Below are 25,528 nucleotides of genomic sequence, written 5' to 3'. Positions count from 1 at the left end.
AGCACCCGTCCATGGGAATTGTGCACATGATGACATATGAGAGGCGCTGGCAGCTTTCAAGTTGACGAGGAGAAGGCCACGTTTTAAAAGTGCTTGAGAAAAATTTGACTTCATGCTCTGCTTGTGAGCTTTATGCGCTGTGAACTACTACAAAATTTAGTTGTGTTCACAGCAGCATATGCTATCCATGGATTGCATTTTTTCAACAAGCGCGAGGGGTGGTTCAGGACCACTTTAAAGCCTTTTTTATGTGCTGTGCCTGAACAAAAGTGTGATGAATTAATTAATGAACAGTCAACCCATTTCCTATCTCATAACTGCTGTTTGCAGCAAAAGGAACTAGAGGGACAATGCAACATCAGGCATGTGTTGAATGACTAGTTTTATCCTTATCTGTCAATGCTATTTGATTGTTGTGGCTACAGCAATGCCAACTCGTAGGTTAAAAACTCCATGAATTACTGGAGGAACGATTTCATTTGGGTAGGAATTCCACACTTTATCAGGAACAATAACCGTGCAAAACAAGTTACATCAATGCAACAAGTGAAGGAAAGCTGAATACCACATTTAAAAAAAGGTATAAAAATGTAAAAAAGTCAAAGGTTAAGCTACTCATTAGGGCTGAAAGTGAATACTATAGACTTTAGCTACAAGAATGATTTGGTTTCATAGTATCTATATGTTTCCAACAGGTGTTATGAGAAGTGTGATCAGGATGAATAATAAATAAACCCCAGGTTGAATAATAAATAAACCCAAGGAAATTCAGAATGGAAACTACAGCAACATAAACTTACTTGGGAACTGGCTTCTGCTCTTTCTTTGCAACTCCAAGACTTAAGCCTTGCCTTCGTGTTGCTAGGTCAACCTGGTGAACATATGATAAAAAGAAGATGCAAGTCAGATGCAAACAATAAACGCTAATAAACATTTCACACATAGTAGAGTCTTCAATAACAATGACAGGACTACAAATAGCTGTTCTGCTTTACATAAGCATGCCGTCACAACACTACGTCACCGCACTCCAAATGTATGGTTATAACAGCAACCAATCAAGCTAAATTAGAAGGACAGCACGTAAAAATAAAATGTTTATTAATCTTTGGACAACAAGAAGTTGCATCTCAAAGTATTTTAGTTTGGTTTTAGTCCCTTTGTAATCATGGACTAGTTCTGCTGTGCAAACTGGTGCATTGCTATGACAAGGTGACACCCACCTCAGCTTTATCCCAAATTTCTCAGTGCCTTTGTGAAACTATCAAAATAGCAATTAGAATTTCAGTGGAGCAGTTATAGCATTGTGTGTTCCTTGCGCGACTTTAGAAACAACTTATACAGTTAAACCTATATATAACGAAGTCAGTAAAATCGGCAATATGCTTCGTTATATCAAACTTTCTTTGTATTGAAAATCGACCTTTTATGGAACTAAGTGCAGTTGCTGATCAAATTTTTTTAAGCACAAATGGGCAGCAGAATTTTCCCAATTATTGCGCAATCGAAAAAAAGCAACTCTGAATGATAAAACAATTCATTTTAATAAATTTGGGAGTTGGCGACGATCGAAAGATAGGGTTTCATGCTACGGTGGTCGACGATATCTGCTCGGCGGTACGAATTAAGCAAAGCCAGCCAGGCTTTCGCGTGCACACCGTCTCCGTGGCTGACAAACGTTGCCCGCACTGGGATGACGCTATCAGGAAAAGCGCCGGCAGCAGGGAACAAATGCTTCGTCTGCTTCTCGCTCCAGCGGGTCATCGAAACTCGAGATTACGCAACCTTCAATACTAAATACGCGATAAGACGGCTTATATGGTGCCTGGCTGTCTCGGCACACACACTCTTTGCACACGCGGCAGATTACCTCTAAAGCAGGGTGCGCGGCTGTGTATGCGCTCAGCTGCACTTACAGCCATAAGCAGCCAAGGGTGAGACGCGCGCCAGAAAACGAGATGCACGCCGACCTACCCCCTACCATGGCCGGTCTCGACGCGAGACTGGCCGTGGTATCATTATGCAAGTAACTACGGTAAAGCCTATATGCACATCATCCATATATACAGATTAAAACATGGTGTGTGGAATGATTGTATGAAGTGAATTCATTTTTACGACAAAGAGTGTGCAACTAACCACGCCTTCCTGCAGCACACCGGTCTCTTGGGTGAATGTTCTAGACAAACTGTTGCCCACTCTTACGTGAGATGTGCGATCAGAGAGTTAGCTTTCGATTGTGTTCAGCACGTTGCCAGAACACCCATTGTGGAAAAGTCCCGGCAAATACCGAAATGCCATGTCGTACCATAAGCCTTCACCAGGTCGAGAAACAATGAAAAAAGGAAATGTTTATGTATAAAGGCATCCCTGATGTTGGCCTTGATGCGAACGAGGTGGTCTGTCGTCGACCTTCCTTCTCAGAAACAACACTGGAAGGGGTCTAGTATTTTGTTATTTTCTAAGAAACAGATTATGCGCCGGTGTACCATTTTTTCAAATAGTTTGCACAGATAGTTTATTCGAGCTATTGCTCTGTAACTGCCGGCTAGAGACGGGTCCTTCCATTGAGTATGGGTATAACAATAGCTTCTTTCAAAGCAGATGGAATGTATCCAGCTGCCCAGATAGCATTGAAAAGAGACAGAAGTGTTTTTAGAGTTTCTGAGTGTACGTGCTTGATCATTTCATAAATGATGCGATCACTACCTGGCGCCGAGTCTTTGCAACTATTGGGTGTTGCCTGAAGTTCAGCTAAGCTGAACAAGCTTCAGTTCTTCCACATTGGCATTCAAAGTGCTGTCACTGTGCATTTTCTTTGAAACGCTGAAATGTGCACATGTAGTGTGATGCAGTCGAGATTTGTTCAAAGTGCTCACCTAGAAAATCTGCCCAATTTTCTAGGCAGTCTCCTTCGGTACTTATTAGGGGTAGAGGATGAAACAGTCAGCCTTTTAATTGCTTTACCCGGTTCCAGAAATTTCTCTCATCAGTGTATGAAATTAATACTGGATATATACTTCTCCAAACTGTCTCTCTTAGCTCATCAACATGTTCTTCTGCCCTGCGACTTTGCTTGCTTAAAATTAATGAGATTTTCGGCGGTTGGGCAGTCACGTAGCAGATCCCAAGCTTTGTTTTGTTTTTTCCTTGCCTTTTGACATTCGTCATTCCACCAGGGGATGCGGCATTTATTAGACAGTCGATTCGTTTGTTGGATGCATTTTGTGGCAGCGTATATTATAAAACCTGTCAAGTAAGCCACGGCATAGTCTATAGTAAGACCAGCAATGTCCTCCCTGTCTAAACATGTAGGTTCTCAGAATAATTCCCAGATGGACGGAATAATTCTCCTCGATGGAAGTCAACCTTCCATCGAGGAGGACGTGGGGAGAAGTCATCCTGTGTTGTGAGATTTAGAACTATCGGGAAGTGGTCACTTTCGTAAGGGTTCTTAATAACATTCCACTCGAGGTACGGCAGGAGAGTGCTGGATACTATGCTTAAGTCAGTTGAGGAGTAGGTGTGTGCAACGCTATAGTACATCGGTTCCACCTTATTGAGCAAGCATGCACCAGATGAATAGAGAAAGTTTTGCACTAACTTCCCTCTTCCATCGCAACGGGAGTCTCCCCACGAGGTGTTATGTGCGTTTAGATCTCTGACAATATATAACTGACAATATACAGCATGACGTCCCATCACAGTTCACACAGTGAAGGGAGCTTTCACATGATTCAGAGAGGTGTTTATTTTCACCGCATTTTGCACAAGTCTGACGGCCTCGGAAGTTCTGTGCACTGTGGCTGAATCCCTGGAACTTAAAGCATCGCAAAGGGTTCGGGACATACGGCCTGACCCGGATCTTCACATATCCTGCCTCGATAGTGTCGGGCAGGATGCCTGAGCCCAATGTAAGTATTAGGTGTTAGGTATAAATTTCTTTTCCATCATGCTTCATTTAAATTCGCTTAGCATTGATCACATTCTGATCACTCCAACACTGTAGAAGTTCGGCTTCAGACATGTCTATCAGATCAGCATCGGAGACAAAGTCACGGGTAGTATTCATGGTACGGTGTGGGGTCACTGTTACTACCCCCAAAGGACCCAAGATTGGGCAGTTTTTCATGTTGTTTCTGATCGCGGAGCTCCAGAAGTAGATCCCCGCTTGCCATTTTCGATGCTTTGTAACCGGGACTGAAAACTTCAATCAGAGATTTTGAGACGACGAAGGGCGAGATTATTCTCACCGTCTTTTCAGGTTTATCATAGTGGATTATGTGAAAGTGGGGAAAGTTGTGTCCGAGTGCCAAAAAACTTAAAGGCTTCTTCGGTGCACCCTCGTTTCTGAGGGCGATCAGGAAGTGGGGGAAAGAAGTTGCCATGAATACACATAATAAATTCGGCAGCAGCGCCAGCCATCCACCACGGAGCCCAATGAGGGGACGCTGCAGAACCTTGAAAGGGCAGGTCCTGCATATGCCAGCTGTACCCCACTACTATAACCAAATATGGTGTACCCAAGGTTGGCTACCCACACAAGGTTAACCCTTGCTGCCCAGAAAATTGGAAGTAAAAGGAAATAAGGAGAGGATAAGAAAGATTGAAAGTGAGGGAGAACGACAAAGATTGGTGAGAAGAGTATGAAAAGGCAACTACCGATTTCCCTCGGGTGGGTCAGTCCGGGTGTGCCGTCTACATGAAGCAGAGGCAAAAGAGGTGTGTTGCCTCCGCCAGGGGGCCTTAACGGTCCGAACAGCTGGCATAGGTTTAACCCCCAGGATCCCCCTTTCCCCGGACACAGCTAAGCCGCGCACGGTTAGACGTGGTGCACAAGGGTACACCACGTACCCTCGTGCGCCCGGGTACGTGGTGTCCCAACACACCAAATGCCTGCTGGCGCAGATGCCCCTGTGGGGAGCTATCAATCTGGCCCTAGCAGGAGGGGCTACAATATGAAAATACCAGACAATTGATAGATGAAGTATACAACAACAAACACAATTTGCAGGCTATCATTACAAGCAGTATCAATAACACAATATATACATTTCTACTTAAAAGGAAGAAAAGAATTGCTCAACTGCAGCAACAGAATCACTTGATACAACAGCAGTAGTAGGAAGTAAGTTCCAGTCTTCAATGGTTTTCAGAAAAAAAGCTTATAACTGTTTGTCTCTGCAAATACAGGATCAAGTGAATGTTCCCGGCTATGACGCGTTCTTCGAGTGCCGAGGGGACGAACACAACTTGGCAGACTGAGATTAAGTTTGCCTGTCAGGCATTTGTGAAGTCAAGCAATTAATTTTCCTTCGAGTTTCTAGTTCCGGTATGTGGTTGGGTGTCACAAGCAGTAATGTCATAAGAAGCACCCATCAGCACTGCAAGATCATAAATCTAGCAATATAATGTCACCCTCCGACTAACTGCAGGTGTCTCGATCATAAAAATCTGATGCGTCGCAATCACAGCCACATACTTTTTTTAAAGGCAAAGACCATGTGAATTTTCGCCACAATGTGCATGCCTGTTTACCAAAATTTGGATCAAAATGACAGTACTGCCACAGAAACGAAACCGAACCTGATTCTGAAAACCTTTTTCCTAAGCTGCTTGTGGGATAGCATTATGTTTCTGACAAATGGTTTAAGCGAGCTGAAATCACCGATTCAAATGATTCCTCACCAGTGATCAATTTGAATAGGCATGGTAATTAAAAAGTTAACAATGTTAACCTCTTGACCGTAAAATTCTGATCAAGTGCCCCTACCCATGCAAGCGCCCACATTCCACTTCCGAGTGATTTGAAATTGGCGCCAACTACCAAGCAAGTGTCCCCTCCATTTCTGCACCCTGTTCACTGCTTCATGCATTTTCACTGGACTGCTTGGCTACATTTTTTCTGGCATTTTTTAATAAAATTGCATATTCAATTACATAACATCACGGAATTTAGTGAAAAAAATTTATTGTTTAGCCGCACTTCTGCCGAGGCGATAGTTCATCATAGCCAGGTATCAGCATAGCCATAGCCTTTGTCAGTCACATGAGAATTATGCATCACAACTGCTATGATTAAATTATTATTTAACTCTTTCCCAAATGAGCTCTTGAATATAGCGAACTGTTCACTACAATAAACATGCATGCCGACCTCTTGAAAAGTGCAAAAATCGTCGTTTTACTTAAAAATCAGAACCTCCGATATATCTTAGAAAACATTTGGCTAATTGCCCTTCCATTGAATCTAGTCAAAATTGTAGAAAGAGTAATCCATGTCCAGCTCAATGTATTTCTTCTCAGAGTATTCTGATATAAAGACAAATATGACTTAGGTGTCAATGTTCCATATGGTCAGCTCATGTTGATTTAGAAAGCTGAATTCGACTCGCAGGACTATCAGGAGATGTATCAGCACTGGTAACTTCAGATATTGCAAAAGCATATTACAGAGTCAAACTTTGAATTTTAATTTCTAGATTAGCAAACTGCGCTGTTCCAGACTATTTAGTGGCTTGGATACAACAGTTCCTTTTGGGTAGAAAATTCTTTTGTTTAAAGGATGGGGTGACATCAGGTATAATGAACAGACGAGAGGCGTACCACAGGGATAAGTTCTTTCACCACTTTCGTTTAACATTTGTTATCTTCGGTCCCAGTTCATCAGGATGTGCAACTCCTCTATGCTGATGATGTTGCATTTTTTCTCCTCATCGTAGGATATCAATACGTTATACCAAATTTTGCAATCACATTTGTCTGAGTCCGGGCTGGATGGACTGTCTTTTTTGCTTAACGTCAAGAAATGCTTGTTACTTGTGTTTCCACTGTCAAATTCGGTTTTTATTGATATTCATTACTGAAATGAGCCGATAATGCAAGCTGCAGCTTTTAAGTACTTAGGGATAACTTATGATGGTACGCTAAACTGGCAGCAACAAATCGAATCAAATGCTGGTAAAGGAGAATCTGCAATTGCATTGTTGCGCCGGTTCAGTAATGTTACGTTTCGCCTACGGCGCGCGATATAGCCGGCGCGGATGCAACGGACGCCGGGGCTTCGTTCCAAGCAGCGGACATTTTGGCCCGTTCAGCGCCGCCGATACGCCTCCCCGCCAAGCGCGTCCAGGCGTGTTTCAGTGCCACGTGTCTTCGTGTGTGCGTGTGTGTGTGTGTGCCACGCTTGTCAAAGCGCAGCAGCCGGGGAGAGGAGCTCCCCAAGTGTGAAGCGAGGAGGTCTGTCCGGCACCCGGCCGGCGGTTGAGTCACTACACTCGTCTCAACATGTATCTCAGCTCGTCCGTACCCGCCGTCACGTGGTCTCGTCACGAGGTCTTCCTTCTTGCCCTCAACTGCGAAAGTATAAGAGCAGCTGCCCCCGGACGCCAAGAGAGGCTCCGATTTCTTCTGTTGAGTAACGTGCACTCCCGTCTCTCCACTTCGGTCGACCTGACCGGCCGCTCTTTTGCGATGTTAGAATAAACCAGTTGTTCTGTTACCAGCCGACTCATGCTTTGCCGGGACCTTCGGATGCTTCCAGTGCCCCAGGCCGCCAGGCCAACGCTACCCTTGGGGCTTGCGACCCGTTTGCAATAACGGGCGTCAGCACTGAGGTTTGCAACAACTCGTGCCAGCGGTGCGATTCCAACAGCTGGTTGCCAGCGGTGAGATCGCGACAACGGAGGCCAGCAGCGAAGAGATGCGGTTGACTGTATGCTGAGCAGCACAACGACCATCCGGGAGCAGTGCAACGAGCCCTGTGTGATGACTGGTTGCCTGCAGCGGAACGACTGCGCTGAATTCTTGGCTGCGAGGTTTGGTGAGTGCGGGACTTTCTTCTTCTGAGTTTTGCCAGGCTTTTGTTAGTGTCAGAAACAAAGCTGGTAATTGTGGTTGTCGTTGCTGCCGGGTTAGTTTGCGGCAAGACAATAGTAGGCAGTAGAGAAAGCAGCATTCAGAGCAGCCATGGATTTGAAGTCGTTGCGCAAACCGAAATTGCTGGAGCTTGCAAGAGAGTTGGGTCTGGATGTCTCAGACAAACTCAGAAAACCAGAACTGCTGAGGGCTATTCTTGAGTTAGAAGCTGAGGATGACGAGCTGTCGGAATGCCTTGAGACCATTGAGGAGAGGGAGACGGCAAAAAGACAGGAGCGCGAACTTAAAGAACAGAAAGAGAGACAGGAGCGTGAACGAAAAGAACAGAAAGAAAAAGAAGAGCGCGAACACGCTTTGGAAATGAAGCGTCTCGAGGTAGAGATGGAACGCGCTCGTAATGGAAGTCAGGCACACGGTGCAGGAGAACGAGTATCGTTCAAAATGACTGACCTGATGCGGCCGTTTAAGCTTGGAGAGGACATTGGTTTGTTCCTGGTTAACTTTCAGCGAACGTGCGAGAAGCAGGGGTTCTCTCGGGAAACGTGGCCACAGCGCTTGCTCACTTTGTTACCCGGCGAGGCGGCCGACGTAGTCGCTCGCTTGGAGAGAGAGGAGGCAGAGGATTTCGAGAAAGTGAAATCGAGTCTGCTAAAAAAGTACAGGCTGTCAGCGGAGGCGTTCCGTCGGAAGTTCCGGGAAAATGAGAAAGGCAGAAGTGAGTCGTATACAGAGTTTGCCTACAGGCTAATGTCAAACATGCAGGAGTGGCTCAAAGAAGAGAAAGCGTTTGGTGACCACGAGAAAGTTCTGCAGTGTTTCGGGCTGGAACAGTTTTATAGTCGGTTACCTGAGAACGTGCGGTACTGGGTCTTGGATAGGCCAGACGTTAGTACGGTGGCTAGAGCCGCTGAGCTAGCCGAAGAGTTTGTGACGCGTCGGGCTCGCGGAGCTAAGGACGGTCAAAAGGGTGAATTTGGCTCCAAGTTTGAGAGGCCGAAGTTCACACCCATGAGAGCAAAGGGGGACACACGTAGTTCGGATGCGAGTGAAAGCAGTCCGACCGAACGTAAGGAGACGGCGGCAGCCGAAGCCGAACGCAGAAAACGGTTCGAGACGAGGCAAGCGCGCGTTTGTTATACGTGCCAGAAGCCGGGTCACTTTTCGGCGCAGTGTCCAGAAACAAAAACAAAAGTCGTGTTTTTGTCCTTATGCAGCACTGACGAGAACATGAAGCTTCTCGAGCCTTACATGCGAGACCTCCTCGTGAACGGGAAAGAGTGCCGAGTGCTTCGCGATTCAGCAGCTACGATGGATGTAGTTCACCCCTCCTACGTAGAACCCGATATGTTCACGGGCGAGTGCGCATGGATCAAGCAAGCCGTGGAAGCTCACAGCGTGTGTCTGCCCGTAGCAAAAGTGCTGATTGAAGGACCTTTCGGAGCGCTTGAGACGGAGGCGGCAGTGTCATCTATGCTGCCCCCCCAGTACCCGTACCTATTTTCGAACAGGTCCGATCACCTCCTGCGCGAGAAGGGGCTTTTGTTTGGTGAGGCTAGCGTTCAGGCCTTAACCAGATCGAAGGTTCGGGAGCTCGCTGCAAAGGCGGTAGTTGCGGGACCGACGTTGTCGAACAATGAAAAAGGGTCAGCGGCGCAGCAAGCCGATATTTAGAGCACGCCCGAACTGAATAAAATTGAGCCTGTAGCGTTAAAGGCACCAGATACTGGAGAGGAAATTCCCGATGCGGGAAAGTTAGAAGAGCTATCTGCAGATTTGCTCATCGCGCCTACGTCAGACGGACTTAATAGGCTGCTAAAAGTCAGCCGGGCGGCTTTGATAGCCGAGCAAAAGAAGGATGGCAGCCTAGAAAACATACGCTGCATTGTCAAGGAAGGTGTCGCCAAGAAAAATGCTCGCTTTGTGGAAAGAGGTGGGGTCCTGTACCGAAAGTATCTAGACCGCAGAGGAGTGGAGTTCGATCAGCTGATCGTGCCTCAGTGCTACCGTCAGGATCTGTTGCGCTTGTCGCATGGGGGTTCGTGGTCCGGACACCTAGGAGTTAAGAAAACTAAGGACCGTCTCTTGCAAGAGTACTATTGGCCAGGGTGTTTTCGGGACGCAGACCACTTTGTGAAGACATGTGACACCTGTCAGCGGGTGGGCAAACCAGGGGACAAATCGAGGGCGCCGTTGAAGTTGGTACCTATCATTACGGAGCCTTTTAGACGGCTCGTTATTGATACAGTGGGACCTCTGCCGGTAACAACCACGGGGTACAGACACATTTTGACTGTGATCTGCCCAGCAACAAAGTTCCCTGAAGCAGTGCCGCTTAAAGAACTCAGCTCTGTTGAGATAGTCAATGCACTACTGTCCATATTTGCGCGAGTTGGTTTTCCTGCGGAAATCCAATCAGATCAGGGCACAGTGTTTACTAGCGCTTTGACGACAGCCTTTCTCGAAAGGTGCGGGGTAAAGCTGTTACACAGCTCAGTGCACCACCCCCAGTCGAATTCCGTTGAGAAGCTCCACTCCGTCATGAAGCGCGTGTTGAGAGCATTGTGTTTTGAACATCAAACTGACTGGGAGCTGTGTCTGCCTGGGGTGATGTTTGCATTACGGACCGCGCCGCATGCGGCTACGGGGTTTTCGCCAGCTGAGCTGGTGTACGGTCGCTCGCTGCGATCTCCGCTTCGCATGCTTCGAGAATCGTGGGAAGGCAGGGGCGACGACCCAGTCGTGGTGGAGTACGTGCTTAAGCTCCTCGAACGCTTAAGAAGGGCACAGGAGTTGTCAGGTGAAGCAATGGCAAAGGCCCAGCAGAGGGCCAAGGTTTATTATGATCGGACAGCCAGGGCCCGTCGTTTTGAGGTGGGCGATGAGGTCATGATATTGCGCACGTCGCTAAAGAACAAACTCGACGTGCAGTGGGAGGGCCCAGCACGGATTGTTCAAAAACTGTCGGACGTTAACTACGTGGTGAGTCTGCCAGGAAAACGGAAAGCACAGCAAGTTTAATACTGTAATCTGCTCAAACCCTATAAGCAACGGGAAGCAGTAGTGTGTATGATGGTAAACGCTCCCGAAGAGCTTCCGGTCGAGCTTCCGGGACTAGGCTCAGTGACGAACAGGAAAGACACCGATCAAGTCATTAGTGACTTAATCAGTAAAGCATCGCTGTCGCCTGAGCAGAAAACCGAACTACACCAGCTCTTACAAGAGTTTCAAGGTCTGTTCTCTGAGAGGCCTGGTAGGACTTCTGTCCTTACTCATGACATAGAACTTACCTCCCCAGAGCCAGTACGATCCAAGGCGTACCGGGTGTCACCCCGCCAGAGCGATATTATGGAGGCTGAGGTAAAGAAAATGCTACAGCTCGGTGTTATTGAGGCGGGTGAGAGTGATTATACCTCCCCTTTGATTTTAGTTGAGGTACCGGGCAAGGAACCTCGTCCTTGCGTCGACTACCGCAGGCTTAATTCCATCACTAAGGATCAAATTTATCCGATCCCTAACATCGAGGAGCGCCTTGAGAGAGTGAGTAGCGCGCAGTTTATTTCCACCCTAGATCTTGTCAGGGGTTATTGGCAGGTTCCACTTACAGAAGAGGCTAGTAGGTATGCGGCGTTCATTTCACCAATGGGAACATTCCGTCCTAAAGTGTTGAGCTTTGGTTTGAAGAACGCGCCATACTGCTTTTCAAGCCTCATGGATAAAGTGTTGCGGGGACAGCAAGAATTCGCTTTACCGTATCTAGACGACGTAGCGATATTCTCTGCATCCTGGCCTGAGCATATGGCCCACTTGCGGGCAGTGCTAACCCGCCTGCGCGATGCGGGCTTGACAGTCAAGGCTCCCAAGTGCCAGTTAGCACAGGCCGAGGTTGTCTACCTTGGTCACGTGATTGGACGGGGTCGTCGCCGCCCCTCTGAAATAAAGGTGGCCGCTGTGCGAGACTTCCCGCAACCGCGCACGAAGACCGATATTCGGTCGTTCTTAGGTGTCGCCGGCTACTATCAGAGGTACATCCCCAGGTACTCTGATATCGCGGCTCCCCTGACGGATGCTCTAAGAAAGACAGAGCCGCAAACAGTCGTCTGGGACCAGACAAAGGAAAGAGCTTTTAGCGCCCTAAAGAGCGCCCTAACAAGCCAGCCTGTGCTACGATCGCCCAACTACACAAAAGGGTTCGTTGTTCAGTGCGATGCTAGTGAGCGAGGCATGGGCGTTGTACTGTGCCAAAGGGAAAAGGGAGAAGTAGAACACCCCGTCCTGTATGCTAGTCGTAAGCTGACCAGTCGTGAGCAGGCGTACAGCGCCACCGAGAAAGAGTGTGCGTGTATCGTGTGGGCCGTTCAGAAATTGTCATGCTACCTAGCCGGCTCGAGGTTTATCATTGAGACGGATCACTGCCCTCTCCAATGGCTGCAGACCATCTCTCCCAAAAATGGCCGCCTCCTGCGCTGGAGCCTCGCTTTGCAACAATATTCCTTTGAGGTGCGTTACAAAAAGGGGAGTCTCAACGGTAACGCCGATGGCTTAAGTCGAAGCCCCTAACGTGGGAATCAGCCTCAAAATTGTTTGTTACTGATGTTTTTCTTCCTGAGGCAGGATTTTTAACATATTGCTTTTGTGTAGTGTTTCAAAGTGATGATGTGCTTTCTAGTGCAATTTTCCGATTTATGGACGCGTTCTGAGTGCTGCTAAACTACTGTAAGGAACTAGGCAGTAGTATATAAGGGGAAAAAGCCTGGCAGGGCTTAGTGAGGGTTGTGCCGTGCTTGCTGACTGAGCGGTTGACTTTCGGCGTAGTTCTAACGCTTGCCGGGAACGAGAACAAAAATGTCAACTCTCCCGAAGTCACATTGCAGCGTCCTGTGTGAACCTGAACGAGAGAACGAGGCCTTCTCTGTGCGTTGCGCTCAAGAAACGCCGAAGGACGCCCGACTTCGGTTATGAGCATCATCGAGCGACATCCCTCCGGACAGCGGATGCAGTCCCCTGACCATCGGGATCTCCTTCCCCCGGCGGGGCGGTCTGTTACGTTTCGCCTACGGCGCGCGGTATAGCCGGCGCGGATGCAACGGACGCCGGGGCTTCGTTCCAAGCAGCGGACATTTTGGCCCGTTCAGCGCCGCCGATACGCCTCCCCGCCAAGCGCGTCCAGGCGTGTTTCAGTGCCACGTGTCTTCGTGTGTGCGTGTGTGTGTGTGTGCCACGCTTGTCAAAGCGCAGCAGCCGGGGAGAGGAGCTCCCCAAGTGTGAAGCGAGGAGGTCTGTCCGGCGCCCGGCCGGCGGTTGAGTCACTACACTCGTCTCAACATGTATCTCAGCTCGTCCGTACCCGCCGTCACGTGGTCTCGTCACGAGGTCTTCCTTCTTGCCCTCAACTGCGAAAGTATAAGAGCAGCTGCCCCCGGACGCCAAGAGAGGCTCCGATTTCTTCTGTTGAGTAACGTGCACTCCCGTCTCTCCACTTCGGTCGACCTGACCGGCCGCTCTTTTGCGATGTTAGAATAAACCAGTTGTTCTGTTACCAGCCGACTCATGCTTTGCCGGGACCTTCGGATGCTTCCAGTGCCCCAGGCCGCCAGGCCAACGCTACCTTTGGGGCTTGCGACCCGTTTGCAATAACGGGCGTCAGCACTGAGGTTTGCAACAACTCGTGCCAGCGGTGCGATTCCAACAGTAATAAAAACACAGGGATGCATAGAGCTATGTTGTGATGATTTATAATCTTTATGTCCATTCCATTTTCGAATATGGCTGCATTCTTTTTTCAGGATATGCAGCATACAAACTAAGACCTTTAAAACCACTGGAAAGGCAAGTGTTACGCCTCTGCCTTGGGCTGCCTGGCTTTGTGGCTAACAATGTGCTTTATCTGGAGTCTGGAATTATTCCACTTGAATGCAGATTTAAGCAATCTACTGTCCTAACCTTCCTGAAGCATTATGATGCATCTCTCTCCCATATGCAACCCGTTTTCATCAATTCTTCCGAACCATATTTCATAACAGGTTGGTGGCCTTACCAACAACCACAAGTTGTTTTTGTTCAAGGGCTGTTATCAAAACTTCAAGTTCGTCTACCGAACTTGATTTCTCCAAAATCTAATTCACTCAAGTTAAAAGTTACCTTTGATGACATTTTTCCAAAACATGCAAAACTTCTTTGTGCCCGTATACTTGAAGGTCTACTTGAAGATTATCTAATCAACTTCTTTCTCATTTGACAATTTCACCGGACCCAACAAAAAATTTAGAGAAGGCCAGTGTTGGCATCTTTTCAAATCAGCTTAACTAGTTTTTTGCTCTCTGTCTCGCTGATTACACTCCAATATTCCTTGCTGAATTCCTCGTGATAATTCTGGCCATCCGAAAATTGGGTCCACAGAACTCTAAAGTAGTAATGGTTACAGATGTGCTTTCAGTCTGTACACATTTAACTTCTAATAATCGGTCACACCTGTTGAGTATATTTTTGACTCTTGTCACAGACTGATGCCCGCTTTGTCTGGGTTCCCGGACATAGTGGAATCTTTTTGAATGAATCAGCTGACTTGCTCGCATTGTCATCGCTAAGTGGTCCGGTCTTAAATGTTCTTCCTGATTTCTCTTTTATAACAGGAGCTAGATTCAAATGCCTTTTATCGTTGACTTGTAATGAATCATCCATACTTTCCGCAGATGATTTTCGACATCTAAAATTTTGGTAGAACACAAGCAAATGCCTTTCACGCCAAGGCGAGACGACATTAGCAAGTTTCCACTGTAGAGTTCCCTGCCTAGATTTTTACTTTCATAGATATGGTTTATCCATAACTAACCTCTGCTCTTTATGTAATGAATGAACCAGAATGAATGCAATGTAAGGAACCAGAAACTATTGATCTTTTTTTTCTTTTTTGCCGCCACTTCTCCTTCCTCTGCAGAATGTTCTGCATATTTCCAACTAGTAAACTGGGTTTAGTACTCACAACACCAAACATTTTGTCTTTCGGTGCCTGTCAATTAGGCACAAGCCATGGTTCTATGATTAGTGCTTTGCACAAGTTCATTGAAGCATCCGGAAGGTTACACTGCTAGGGTACCGACCGTAGGACACTTTATTTTATTATTATTTTTCTTTCGTTCCTGTTTCATTTTATTTTTATTTACTTAGTTTATATATAGGTACTCTCAAAATCTGTGTTTCCAGTTAATTGCCAAATTATTTGTCCTAAATGTTCACCTTTAACCCTTTTGGTAAGTTGTTGGGTGTAAGTTTCAGTCGATCCAGTGTGACCAATCCCCCTCGTCAGTACGAGCGATGTTTCGTGGCAACAACAACAACACGTGAATTAAGCGCGAGACACATGGCACGATTATGCGTGCAATCCATCATACGATGCATCGGAGTCCAACTTGCTGCACACGACGATTTGGGACACATGGTAGCGTAGCTCTGCCCAGAACCGGCGCCACTCATGGACGCTCGGAATGACTTTGCAAATAAAGTGAAAACAAACATGTTTGCCTCAATATAAGCAAGACTATGCAAGCAGCGTAGATGTGTTTCAGCAAGGCTACGTCCGCAGTGTCGGCGCCAGTGGTGAGCGCCGATGACTATGAGCTGTCAGGCCTAGCTCACTGGGCCGTCAAATGGGAGACCGGAGGCGCTTGGGACATGACTGCATGCAGCTCATAACGAAGTGCCTTCAGCACAACGTGTACACAATTATGTCGCGCTTAAATTGCATTACATTTGATTTTATTGACGTTGAAGGAAGCGAACGAACAAGCTGGGCGAGCTTGAGATTGCTGGGACTAGGTATAGGCGTAGCTCATTGGCTGCTGGATTCTGGGCAGACAGCTCTAGGAACTTTCATCCGCGAGCGAACAAGCCCCCCCTCCCCCCCCCCCCCTTCCCCACATGCAAACTTTCTTGGATTTTCTATGGGGGGTGGGCTTGCTCAGAATTTTATGGGGAGACTGTGTTAAGACTGTGACCGCATAACAGCTACAACAACGTAACTGATTAAAGATATTCTATAGCCCAAACTACAGTGGACTCTCTTTGAACGGAACCTCAAGGGACCAGAAAAATTGGTTCCGTTTATCAGAAGTTCCATTTACTGAGAGAAAAAGCTGAATACAATTGCATGAATACAAAATCAACCAACCATGAAGATGGTGTTCCGTTTAAGAAGCAGTTCCGTTTAAGAGATTTCCGTTTATTGACATTCCACTGTAGATGTGGACAAAGAACACATAGGACAGGATGAGTGCTTCCCTGAACGTTTTTTCTGTTCCATGTAGTTTGCACCTTAGAATTTCTTGAATATGACACATCAACTAGCTCAAACCCAGATTCAGCACATGACTGATTGCAAGTACGAGACTCACTAGAAGTACTGTGGCATCTGGGGCTCACAATGAATTTTCGCATCCACTGGCAGCCAGAGTATGAAAGGTACTTTTGTATGACCTCTCAGAGAAACGACAATGCCCTGCACCATACTGGTGCGATTGGCAAAGGATTCCCACCCCTGATATATGCAAAGCCCCAGTGTTTCTAAGGAATGCATGCTGCTTTCTTTACCTGAAAGTAAAAAAAATTATCATCTTCACTTTCTTGAGCTTAAACATAGATCCAGTTCCTTGGAGCAAAACCTGCTGTGCATACTCACACTTGGGACGTTATTAGCCCACTTTGCCACAAGTGTCTTTGAGAAAACCAGTTTTCCATGCAAGCAGCTCAGAGCACGTTCAGCCTGTTCTTTGGTTTCATAAGTGACAAAGCAGTAGCCTCTGGGATGGCCCTTCAGAGGACCAGCCTTGTGGAAGAGGAAGTCAAATTTCTTAACATTGCCATACTTCTTCAGTACTTTGATGAGCTGAAACCTGAAAAAGAAAAGAAGAAAGTTCTTGGCAATACAATCAAGCACTCTGATAAGCCATAATGTGGACACACATTTCTTAGAAACCAACTGATGCAGAAAGCAACCTCAAGACACCTTCGTAATTTCTCCCCCCTTCCCCACCAGAGTTCTTTTAAATAAAATCTTTAGGCACCATATTCATATTGCAGAGAGAGAGAGAATCTTTATAAAGGTCCACAAGAAAGATGATGGCAATTTAAATGGACAGACAACCGCTCAGAACATTAATCAAGATAGCCACACTGATGGAATGATTCCCTATCATAGTGGCTAAAACAAGCACGTTTTTCTCATTAAACGTGGATTTATATTTTTAATTCATCACTAAAGGTAGCGAAAAATGACCTATGGCGCCCTACATGGCAAAAACATGAAGCTGCATAATAGGTCCACCATGAGGCCTTCTACTAGTGTACGCGGTTACTGGTCTTTTTATTAGCATTGAAATGCAGTATACTTTTTATTGGAAGTTTTTCCTGACTTGCAATGTGCAGATAAGCCTTTGTTTGTAGTGAGTAGAAAGTGACACTGCCTTCACCTTCGATGAGTTGGCTTGGCTCGTCTATCGACAGAATGACGACGACGGGGGCCAGCCAGTCACGACGTAGGCGTGTACTTGGGGGAAAAACGCAGTACAAATATAAGAAATGTCTGTACAACAGCGCAAACTTATTGCACCAGCTTCTTGTTTTCAAAAGTGGTTGAAAAGGTCAAAATGCAGGCGGTTAACCACAGTTACACACTCACTCCTGTGAAAGCCGAACGATGGGTGGCTTTGCGGGGCGGGCTATCAACATCGCTCTCACTTCTCAGTGTTGCTGGAGTAGAGACTCTTACTTCTTTTAGAGGATGCTCAGATCGAAAAATTCTGCTTACTAAATATCCACGCGCTTTTGGAAGCAACCATCTCAGATGTAAACACTACCGAGGGTGAGCTTTGCGTTGCGCCATAAAAAACTAGGTTCTTAAAAATCGGTTGTCAGTCCCTCTTAGAGCATGACAGAAACACAATATTGGAAGCCTTATCAAAAGGAGCACCATATAAATAACTTCTCAATGTTTTAATGAACTGTGATATCACCAGGTTTTCTTGTAGCCATATGCAATTCATGTATGTTAGTAACTTAACAGCAAGTTTGAGATCACAATGTGTGAGCCGTAGCCGGCATAATAGTGATACGACGATACCACCGTAATGCATGATGAAGCGCTACAAGCACTGCATACAACCTATTGCATGTCATGTTCACAGTCGGTGGACAGAGTGGACATGGCAACAGGGCTGTCACTATGTCACCTCATGTGCCTCTTTGCCTGCAGAAGATTTTTGGATGCTATTTCAGAGCATTGGGATCAAAACTGCACACAAACAAAGAACATTGCTGGCTGCAAGCACAGCTGAAATCGTATGTATGGCTAGAGGTAAGCTTCCCCCATGGCACACAACCATTGGAATTACCTGTGGACAGTGCATTCTAAGTGCCATCTTCGAGCACTATGATGTCACCAGGGCAACAGCAGCATTCCATGCTCCTTGGCTTGAAAAGAGGCATCAGCAGTTACATTCTTCAGTGGAAACGGCAACAGTGCCGTGACTATGTCACCTCATGTCCCTCTTTTCATGCAAGTGAGGAACAGAAAATATGCTTTTATACCGATTATATTTGTTTGGTTGTGTTGCCATGTCCACACTCTGTTCTGAATTGTATAAGTGAATGTTTTTCAATGGCAGGCTTGTCGTTAAAGCAACCTAGTCACGAAGAAAATCCTAGACTTCCTAGACTTACTACCGCAGGTATGGTTACAGAAGTCCTACAATAACAAAGTAACCCAACCTAAAATTTATGAAATTCAAGAAAAGCAAGTGTCCACTGATGCGAACTTGTCTGAAATGGAAAGCAGGCTTGTAATCATGAAAAATAAACTGGAAAGCTATGGCTGCTGCTTATAACAGGCTCGCCAAGCTTGAAGACTGTCTTGGTAAAACTGACAAGCACTTTATGATGATTTTCACCGGTTGATCTAGTGCAAGTTTACATCTTCCACAGGTTGATATGGATCAACCCACTCCACAACGGAGCGCTCCTCGTTGATCTCCTGGGCAGAGAAAGATTTAACTGGTACTCTGATGATGCGTTGCTGTCACTTCCGGATTGGCCAAGTGACTCGGCTGCTTTCAGCTCTTTTTTGAAGCACTGTTTGATATGGTTAGTTAATTCGGGTTTAATGGTGTAAAAGCGACTAAGGCCATGCTGCACCAGACACAGGACAGTATAAGATCCAATGTTAAGGCAGCAATAGCTGCGCTACCTTAAAGTCAATGTAGATAACTGGTTTCATCTAAAAACTCGAACAAGTTAGTGAATGGCACTAGTGGATTATCGCCCAATATTAAGGCACGGTGCAAAGGTATATGTAAGTGATAAAAATTTTTGAAATATTTCCGCCTCTGTGTTTTAGTGTGTGGACATGATATAATGATGTGGGTTACTGTAAGCGATTCATGACATTTCTCACATGTCGGTGGGTTTTCGTTTCAAAATAAAAAATTGTGTGTTAGATGCGTGTGTCCAATTCAAAGTCGATATAACATTACCTCATAGAACCGTTCTTGGTGAATGCATGAGTTCCACTCGCAAAGCAGGGGTTTAGTCATATGTACCTTGTTATTTATGCACAAGTTCCATTCTTGTGGCCATTTTGATGCTAGGGCCTTACGAACCGCTCGGATACTGTCTTTGTATGGAAGTGTTATGTGTGTTATGCTTTTGTGTGCTGCCATGGATGCGCTTCTATCTGCAGCTTCATTCCCTGCTATCCCAGCATGGCTTGGGACCCAGCAGAATCGTATGGTTCCTCCGTATTTCTTGTTAAATACTATGTTTAAGGTATCGCCAAGCAGGGGTTCAGATGCCGAGTTTAAGTTTAGGGCTCTTAGGGCACTTAACGAGTCGGTATAAATAATAGCATTCTTCTGCTTGTCGGTAGTAATTTTCTTAACTGCCATCCATATCGCTTAAACTTCGGTGGTAAGCACTGAAGAATAATTATTTATCCGAATGCTATTTTTCCAATTTTTCGTTACAATCCTGACACCTACGTATTCTTGTGTTATAGAGCTGTCAGTGTAAATTACATGTCATTTTTATAATTTTCTTTAGCTCGGAACTCTTGTATTATGTGTTCTTGTGGAACGTCTTTTTTCTTTACATGTGTTAACGTCCAGTCACATAGCTATGTAAAATTGCACCACAGGGGCAATCTTGGTGGCCTTTCGGCAACCTGCAGGGCTTCAGGAGGAACATCATAAGTATGACAGTATTGTTCGTGTCATAAGATGAGTGGCGGAATCATGTTTGGTTTATTTATGTAGTGTACTCATGATTTGCACTGTGTTACGATGTTGTAGCATATATGTTGTGGTGGTGACCGAATTTTTAATACATAGCAAAGTGTAAGTTGTGCTCTGCGGTGCTGCAATGAAGGCTCATTGCAGTAAACGTATAAACTTTGTACAGGCGATGTTCTGTAGGCACCACTCACCAGTCGTAGGCCGAGATTATCAACTGGATCAAGTCGCTTAATGTAGGACTGCCTAGCTGCACCATAAACTGCACTGCCGTAGTCAAGGATGCTATGTACAAGAGATCGGTATATACGTAGTAGACATGTTCGGTCAGATACCCCGTGCTTATGCGATAAAACCTTGACGATATTTAGTGCTTTATTTGCTTTAATTTTAGTTGCGTTAATGTGGGCCAGGAAGTTCAGTTTTGTGTCAGAAGTTACACCTAGAAATTTGTAGTGTTCTTTGACCGGCAGCGTTGTACCATGCAATGTGAGAGCTGGAGTGCAGTGTAACCCTCGCTTCTGGGAAAAGAGAACTGTAACAGTTTTGTGTGTTGAGAACTGGAAACCATTTTTGTCAGCCCATTGTGTAAGATTATTTATCGTTATTTGAAGTTGTCGTTCGCAGGTGGGTAAGTTTGAGGCGCGGCAAGCCACTTGCAAATCGTCGACATATATTGAGTGCATAACAGATGATGGGATGATCTTATTTACAGAGTTCATTTTGACAATGAAGAGCGTCGTGCTCAGAATGCAACCTTGTGGAACGCCATTTTCTAGTGTGAATGTGCGCGAGAGAGTATTGTGCCAGGATGTACTTGAAATGTTCGGTTTGACATGAAATCGCATAGACAATTAGTATTCTTCCACGAATTCCCATGTCAGCCAGTCTCTCAAAATTCCATATCGCCATGTGGTATCATACGCCTTTTCTAAATCAAAGAAAACCGCGAGGCAGTATTGCTTGTGAAGAAACGTGTCACGTATTTCATGCTCGAGTCGCACGAGATGGTCAGTGGTGGAGCAGCCCTTTTTGTACCCGCACTGGTGCTTGTCTATTAGGCTTCTTGTTTCAAGGATGAACGTGAGTCTTATGTTTATAATGCTCTCATAGGATTTGGCTAGACAACCTGTTAGTGCAATGGATCTATAGCTGCTAGGGAACGTTGCGTATTTACCAGGTTTTAGAAAAGGCACTACTACCGCTTTTTTCCAATCTGTAGGCATTGCCCCAGACTCTCATACCTTGTTGAAGAATTTAAGAAGTGCCTCAACCGATGCTTCAGATAGGTGTGCCAGCATTGTGTAGTGGACACGGTCAAGACCTATTGCCGTTTTTTTACCAGCAGAAAGAACTCTGTTTAATTCATGTATTGTGAGGGGATTATTATACATTTCAGCTGAAGCCCCAGTGGTGGGCAGTCTCTTTTTCTCTGCCGACTCTTTATATTTTAAGAATGTATTTGAATAGTTTGCTGAGTTGGACATGTTATAAAAGTGTTCACCTAATAAGTTGGCCTGGTCCTGTAGTGTTGTTTGTGTGCCTGGACATGTAAGTAGTGGTATTGTGTCCTTTAAATTTCCTCACCTGGTCCCACATTCGTTTTGATGTGACTGTACTATTGATTGAAGATATGTATTTTTGCCATGATAATTTCTCCGTATTTCTTCGAATAAATCGTGCTTTGGCTTTGGCCTGTTCGAAATTTAGAAGATTGTTATAAGTGGGGTACCTCCGTAGGATTCCCCAGGCTTTATTTTGTTCTTTTTTGGCTTCAGTACATTCGTTTGTCCACTAAGGATTTAGCTTTTTGCGCACAATACCGCATGACTGGGGTATTGTCTTTTCTGCCGCTGAGATTATAACTTCAGTGATTTTTTTGATTAAGTTCATCAATACTAAGCTCTGGTGAAAAGACATTTTCCAGTTTCACGTTCTCCATAAAAACCGGCCAGTCAGCTAGCTGTAATTTTTATCGGCGTGGTCTAGTTACTAAGGTTTGTGGTGATGATAGGAGTTTGACGAGTGGAGGTAAGTGATCGCTACCATATGACGTGTCGAGAGCTTCCCATTTAAGATTAGTAAAAAGAGGGCGAACAAAAAGCTAAATCTAAACAACTAAAAGTGCGGGAAGTCGGTGGGAAGTAAGTTGGCGCACCTGAGTTTAAAAGACAGATGTCATTTGACAGAATAAAATCTTCAACGAGTTGCCCTCTTTCGTCAGTTTTGACACTGCCCCAAAGAGTGCAATGAGCATTAAAATCTCCTACTAAAACAAATGGCTCCGGTAACTGATCTGTTAGATTTTCTAAGTCTTTAATAGTAAATGTGTGTGAGGTGGAATATACAGTGAGCAAATGGTGGTGGTTTTGTAGGATAGAATGGTGCCAGCTACGGCCTTTGAAGATGTATTCAATTGGACATTTCGGGTAGGAGTGCCACCCTGCACGACTATAGCCACTCCACATGACAAACGGCTGGAACATTCGCGGTCCCTTCGGACAACGGCGAAACCTTTGAGAATTTGACTATTTTTTGGACCGAGATTGGTTTCCTGGAGACATACTGCAACTGGTGAAAAGCTGTTGATGATGTCTTCGATGTCACCAAGATTGTGCATGAGACCTCTACAATTCCAATGGAAAATAAAAGCCATTTTGAAATTGAAAGGTAAGAAATGGCACTATGGAAAGAATAAGAGGTGAGATGTTAGGTGACATGGATTTAAAAAGGCTAATACAAATGAGCACTAACCTTTAGGTTATCGCTTTCCTATTTTGAGTGGTTATTGGGATTTTGTCCCTCTTACCGCGCTCGAGAGCGCTTGTCCTTCGGTGTCAATGACACCGGGGTTTTCGCATCAACCTCCATCGCTCTCTCTGAGGCGCTGGAGGACCGAGAGTTTGGCGCCGAGACACGTGTCTCGGGCCTTGGAGTTCGCTTGATCTTTGGGCCCTGCGGGACTGGTGTCTGCAGGGCCTTTGAAGAGGATGGAGCAGCGTCGGCTGCTTCCATCACGGGGGCGGGAGGGGTCACTGCGGGACCACTGCGCGTGGGCTCAGAGGACTCCCGAGGCCTCTGTGACGCTGCCCCCATATGCGTCACATCGGCATAACTTCTTCGCGGAAGGTACGATAGCTGCTTTCTGGCTTCATAGAACGAGATTTTTTCCTTAACAGTTAGTGCAATTACTTCTTTTTCTTTTTTCCAGCAAGGGCAAGACCGCGAGTAAGCTGGATGATCTCCTTTGCAGTTAACACAATGTGGCGAAGAGGTGCAGTTGTCAGATTGGTGATCATTGGAGCTGCATTTAGCACAGGTTGTTTGACCTCGGCATGCATGTGAAGCATGTCCGAACCTTTGGCACTTGAAACATTGTCTGGGATTCGGGATATATGGTCTCACATTGACTTTAACATACCCTGCATTGAGCGAAGTAGGCATTACGCTTTTCCGAAGGAGAGTATAACATGCTTAGTGGGGATCTCTTGGTCATTTCTGCGAATTACTATTCTTTGTACTTTAGTAACATTTTGTTCCTGGAAAACTTCCAACAGTTCCGCATCGCTCAAGCCTTAAAGTCTTCTTCAGATATTACTCCCCTGCTTGTATTTAGTGTTCTGTGGGCTGAAACTGTGACTGTCGCGTTGCCAATACTGGTAAGTTCAGTGAGCTTCTCTGCTTGATCTTTATCACTCAGTTCTAGGAGGAGGTCTCCGCTAGACATTTTGGAGGCTTTGTATGCCAGTCAGATTTTATCTTTCAGGCATTTGGCTACCAGGAATGGAGAGAGCTTTCTAACTGGCATGTTGCTTTCGCTGTGGATTACATCGTACTTGGGGAAAGATGGGGCGTTGCTCCGAAAGGAGAATTGGAACGGTACTTTGGTGCGGCATCTGAAAAGATGCCGATCATAAACAACAGAGGCTTGCGCTGCCATAGAAAATGTGTATGTTCGGCAACAGCGCTGACCGCCCACCACGGAGCCCAACGAAGGGACGCGGCAGAGCTTGTGTACAAGCCTGCACGACGCCAGCCGTACGCCGTCACTATAACCAAATATGGTGTACCCAAGGTAGGATAACCACACAAGGTTAGCCCTTGCCGCTGTGGAGAAAGGAAGTAAATGGAAGAGAGGAGAAGACAGGAAAGGTCAAAAGTGACAGATAAAGACGAAGATTTGAGGAGACAGAGACAGGAAAAGGCGACTGCCGATTTCCCCCAGGTGGGTCATTCTGGAGGTGTCGTCTACGTGAAGCAGAGGCCATCGGTGTTGCCTCCACCGGGTGGCCTTAAAGGTCCAATCACCCAGCATTGGCTCAACCCCCCCCCGATCCCCCTTTCCCCAGACACGGCTAAGCCACGCACAGCTACACGCGGGAGGGGCCAACCCTCGTGTGCACGGGTACGTGGTGTCGCAACACACCAAACGCCTGCTGACGCAGAGCATGTTTATTTTTCGCTGGTCGATCTGGATTGGGTCGCCCCGCACCGAATTTTGTTGCTCTTTCACGGATTTGGAATCGCACTCTAAATCGACCAGTGGAATTCACTATTAGTGTCTTTTGCCGACAGACGCCTTAGAAAATCGTTCATGGGGAGGGATTAAAGGAGGAGGAACTGACACTGAAGAAATCTTGATGAAAAAAGTTAATGCCGACACCTTTGGTGGTATACTGAATCATAAAGTTATCAGCAGTGAGCAAATTCACTGGCTCGGTAAAAAAATTCATGGTAGAGAATGTCCTATCATAGGATTGCCGACTTCAGAGACAGACGAAAGTAAAATCCTAAGCAACTGTTCTAAGCCTAAATGATCTCAAATAAGCATAAGCAAGAACTTTAAGGAAATAATTGTCACAATGCAGTAACGCTTATGGCTTTTTTAATCTGACGAAAGGTCGAAGGGAGCTAAAGTTGAATTGGTTTACGACAAATTAACCACTTCAAGTGCTATGCGCACAAATGTGCATGGGAAGACAATGCGTCAAAACCAAAGGCACATATTAATATTATGATATTTAAAAAGAGTTGCAAGGATCTTAAAATATTTCTGACTGGACTTGTGCTGCAAGTCTGATATGTATAAAGTGCTTTAGTAAAATGAGTTGGAAAGTAGATAGCTGCTTATATGCCCTCGGGTTCATTGTTTTCACAATGTTGTACATTCAGGCATATATTTCAAGTGTCTGGACAGGTGTTGTCCAAGTATTCTAGACATGAAACAGTTGAGGTTTGCATATTTGACGTTCCTGTAAAAAATTATTGCATGGAGTCGACATTCTGTAAGTTTGACAAAGCTTTGTGAAGAATTGGACATTCCTCATTTGGTCTGCAGCTGTACGGTTTTCATGATTCTGAAGGCACAAAAAATGTTA

The 25,528-nt window shown here is 45.7% G+C and overlaps 1 protein-coding gene across 1 annotated transcript in view; it reads right to left on the bottom strand.

Annotated features, from left to right (window-relative positions):
* LOC126548127 (probable RNA-binding protein 18) overlaps positions 1-25,528 on the bottom strand; it is a 60,819-nt gene that overhangs the window by 28,232 nt on the left and 7,059 nt on the right. Inside the window, exons 3-4 of the mRNA XM_050196242.3 lie at positions 16,550-16,763; positions 801-871 (exon numbers count right to left, since the gene is read on the bottom strand). Of these exons, the coding sequence (XP_050052199.2) occupies positions 801-871; positions 16,550-16,763 (285 nt within the window). The remainder of the gene's footprint in view (positions 1-800; positions 872-16,549; positions 16,764-25,528) is intronic.

The sequence above is a fragment of the Dermacentor andersoni genome, chromosome 1 (assembly GCF_023375885.2).
Source record: "Dermacentor andersoni chromosome 1, qqDerAnde1_hic_scaffold, whole genome shotgun sequence".
In the NCBI taxonomy this organism is placed as follows: domain Eukaryota; kingdom Metazoa; phylum Arthropoda; class Arachnida; order Ixodida; family Ixodidae; genus Dermacentor; species Dermacentor andersoni.
The sequence above is the reverse complement of the archived record's forward strand: the minus strand, read 5'-3'. Positions and strand labels throughout refer to the sequence as shown.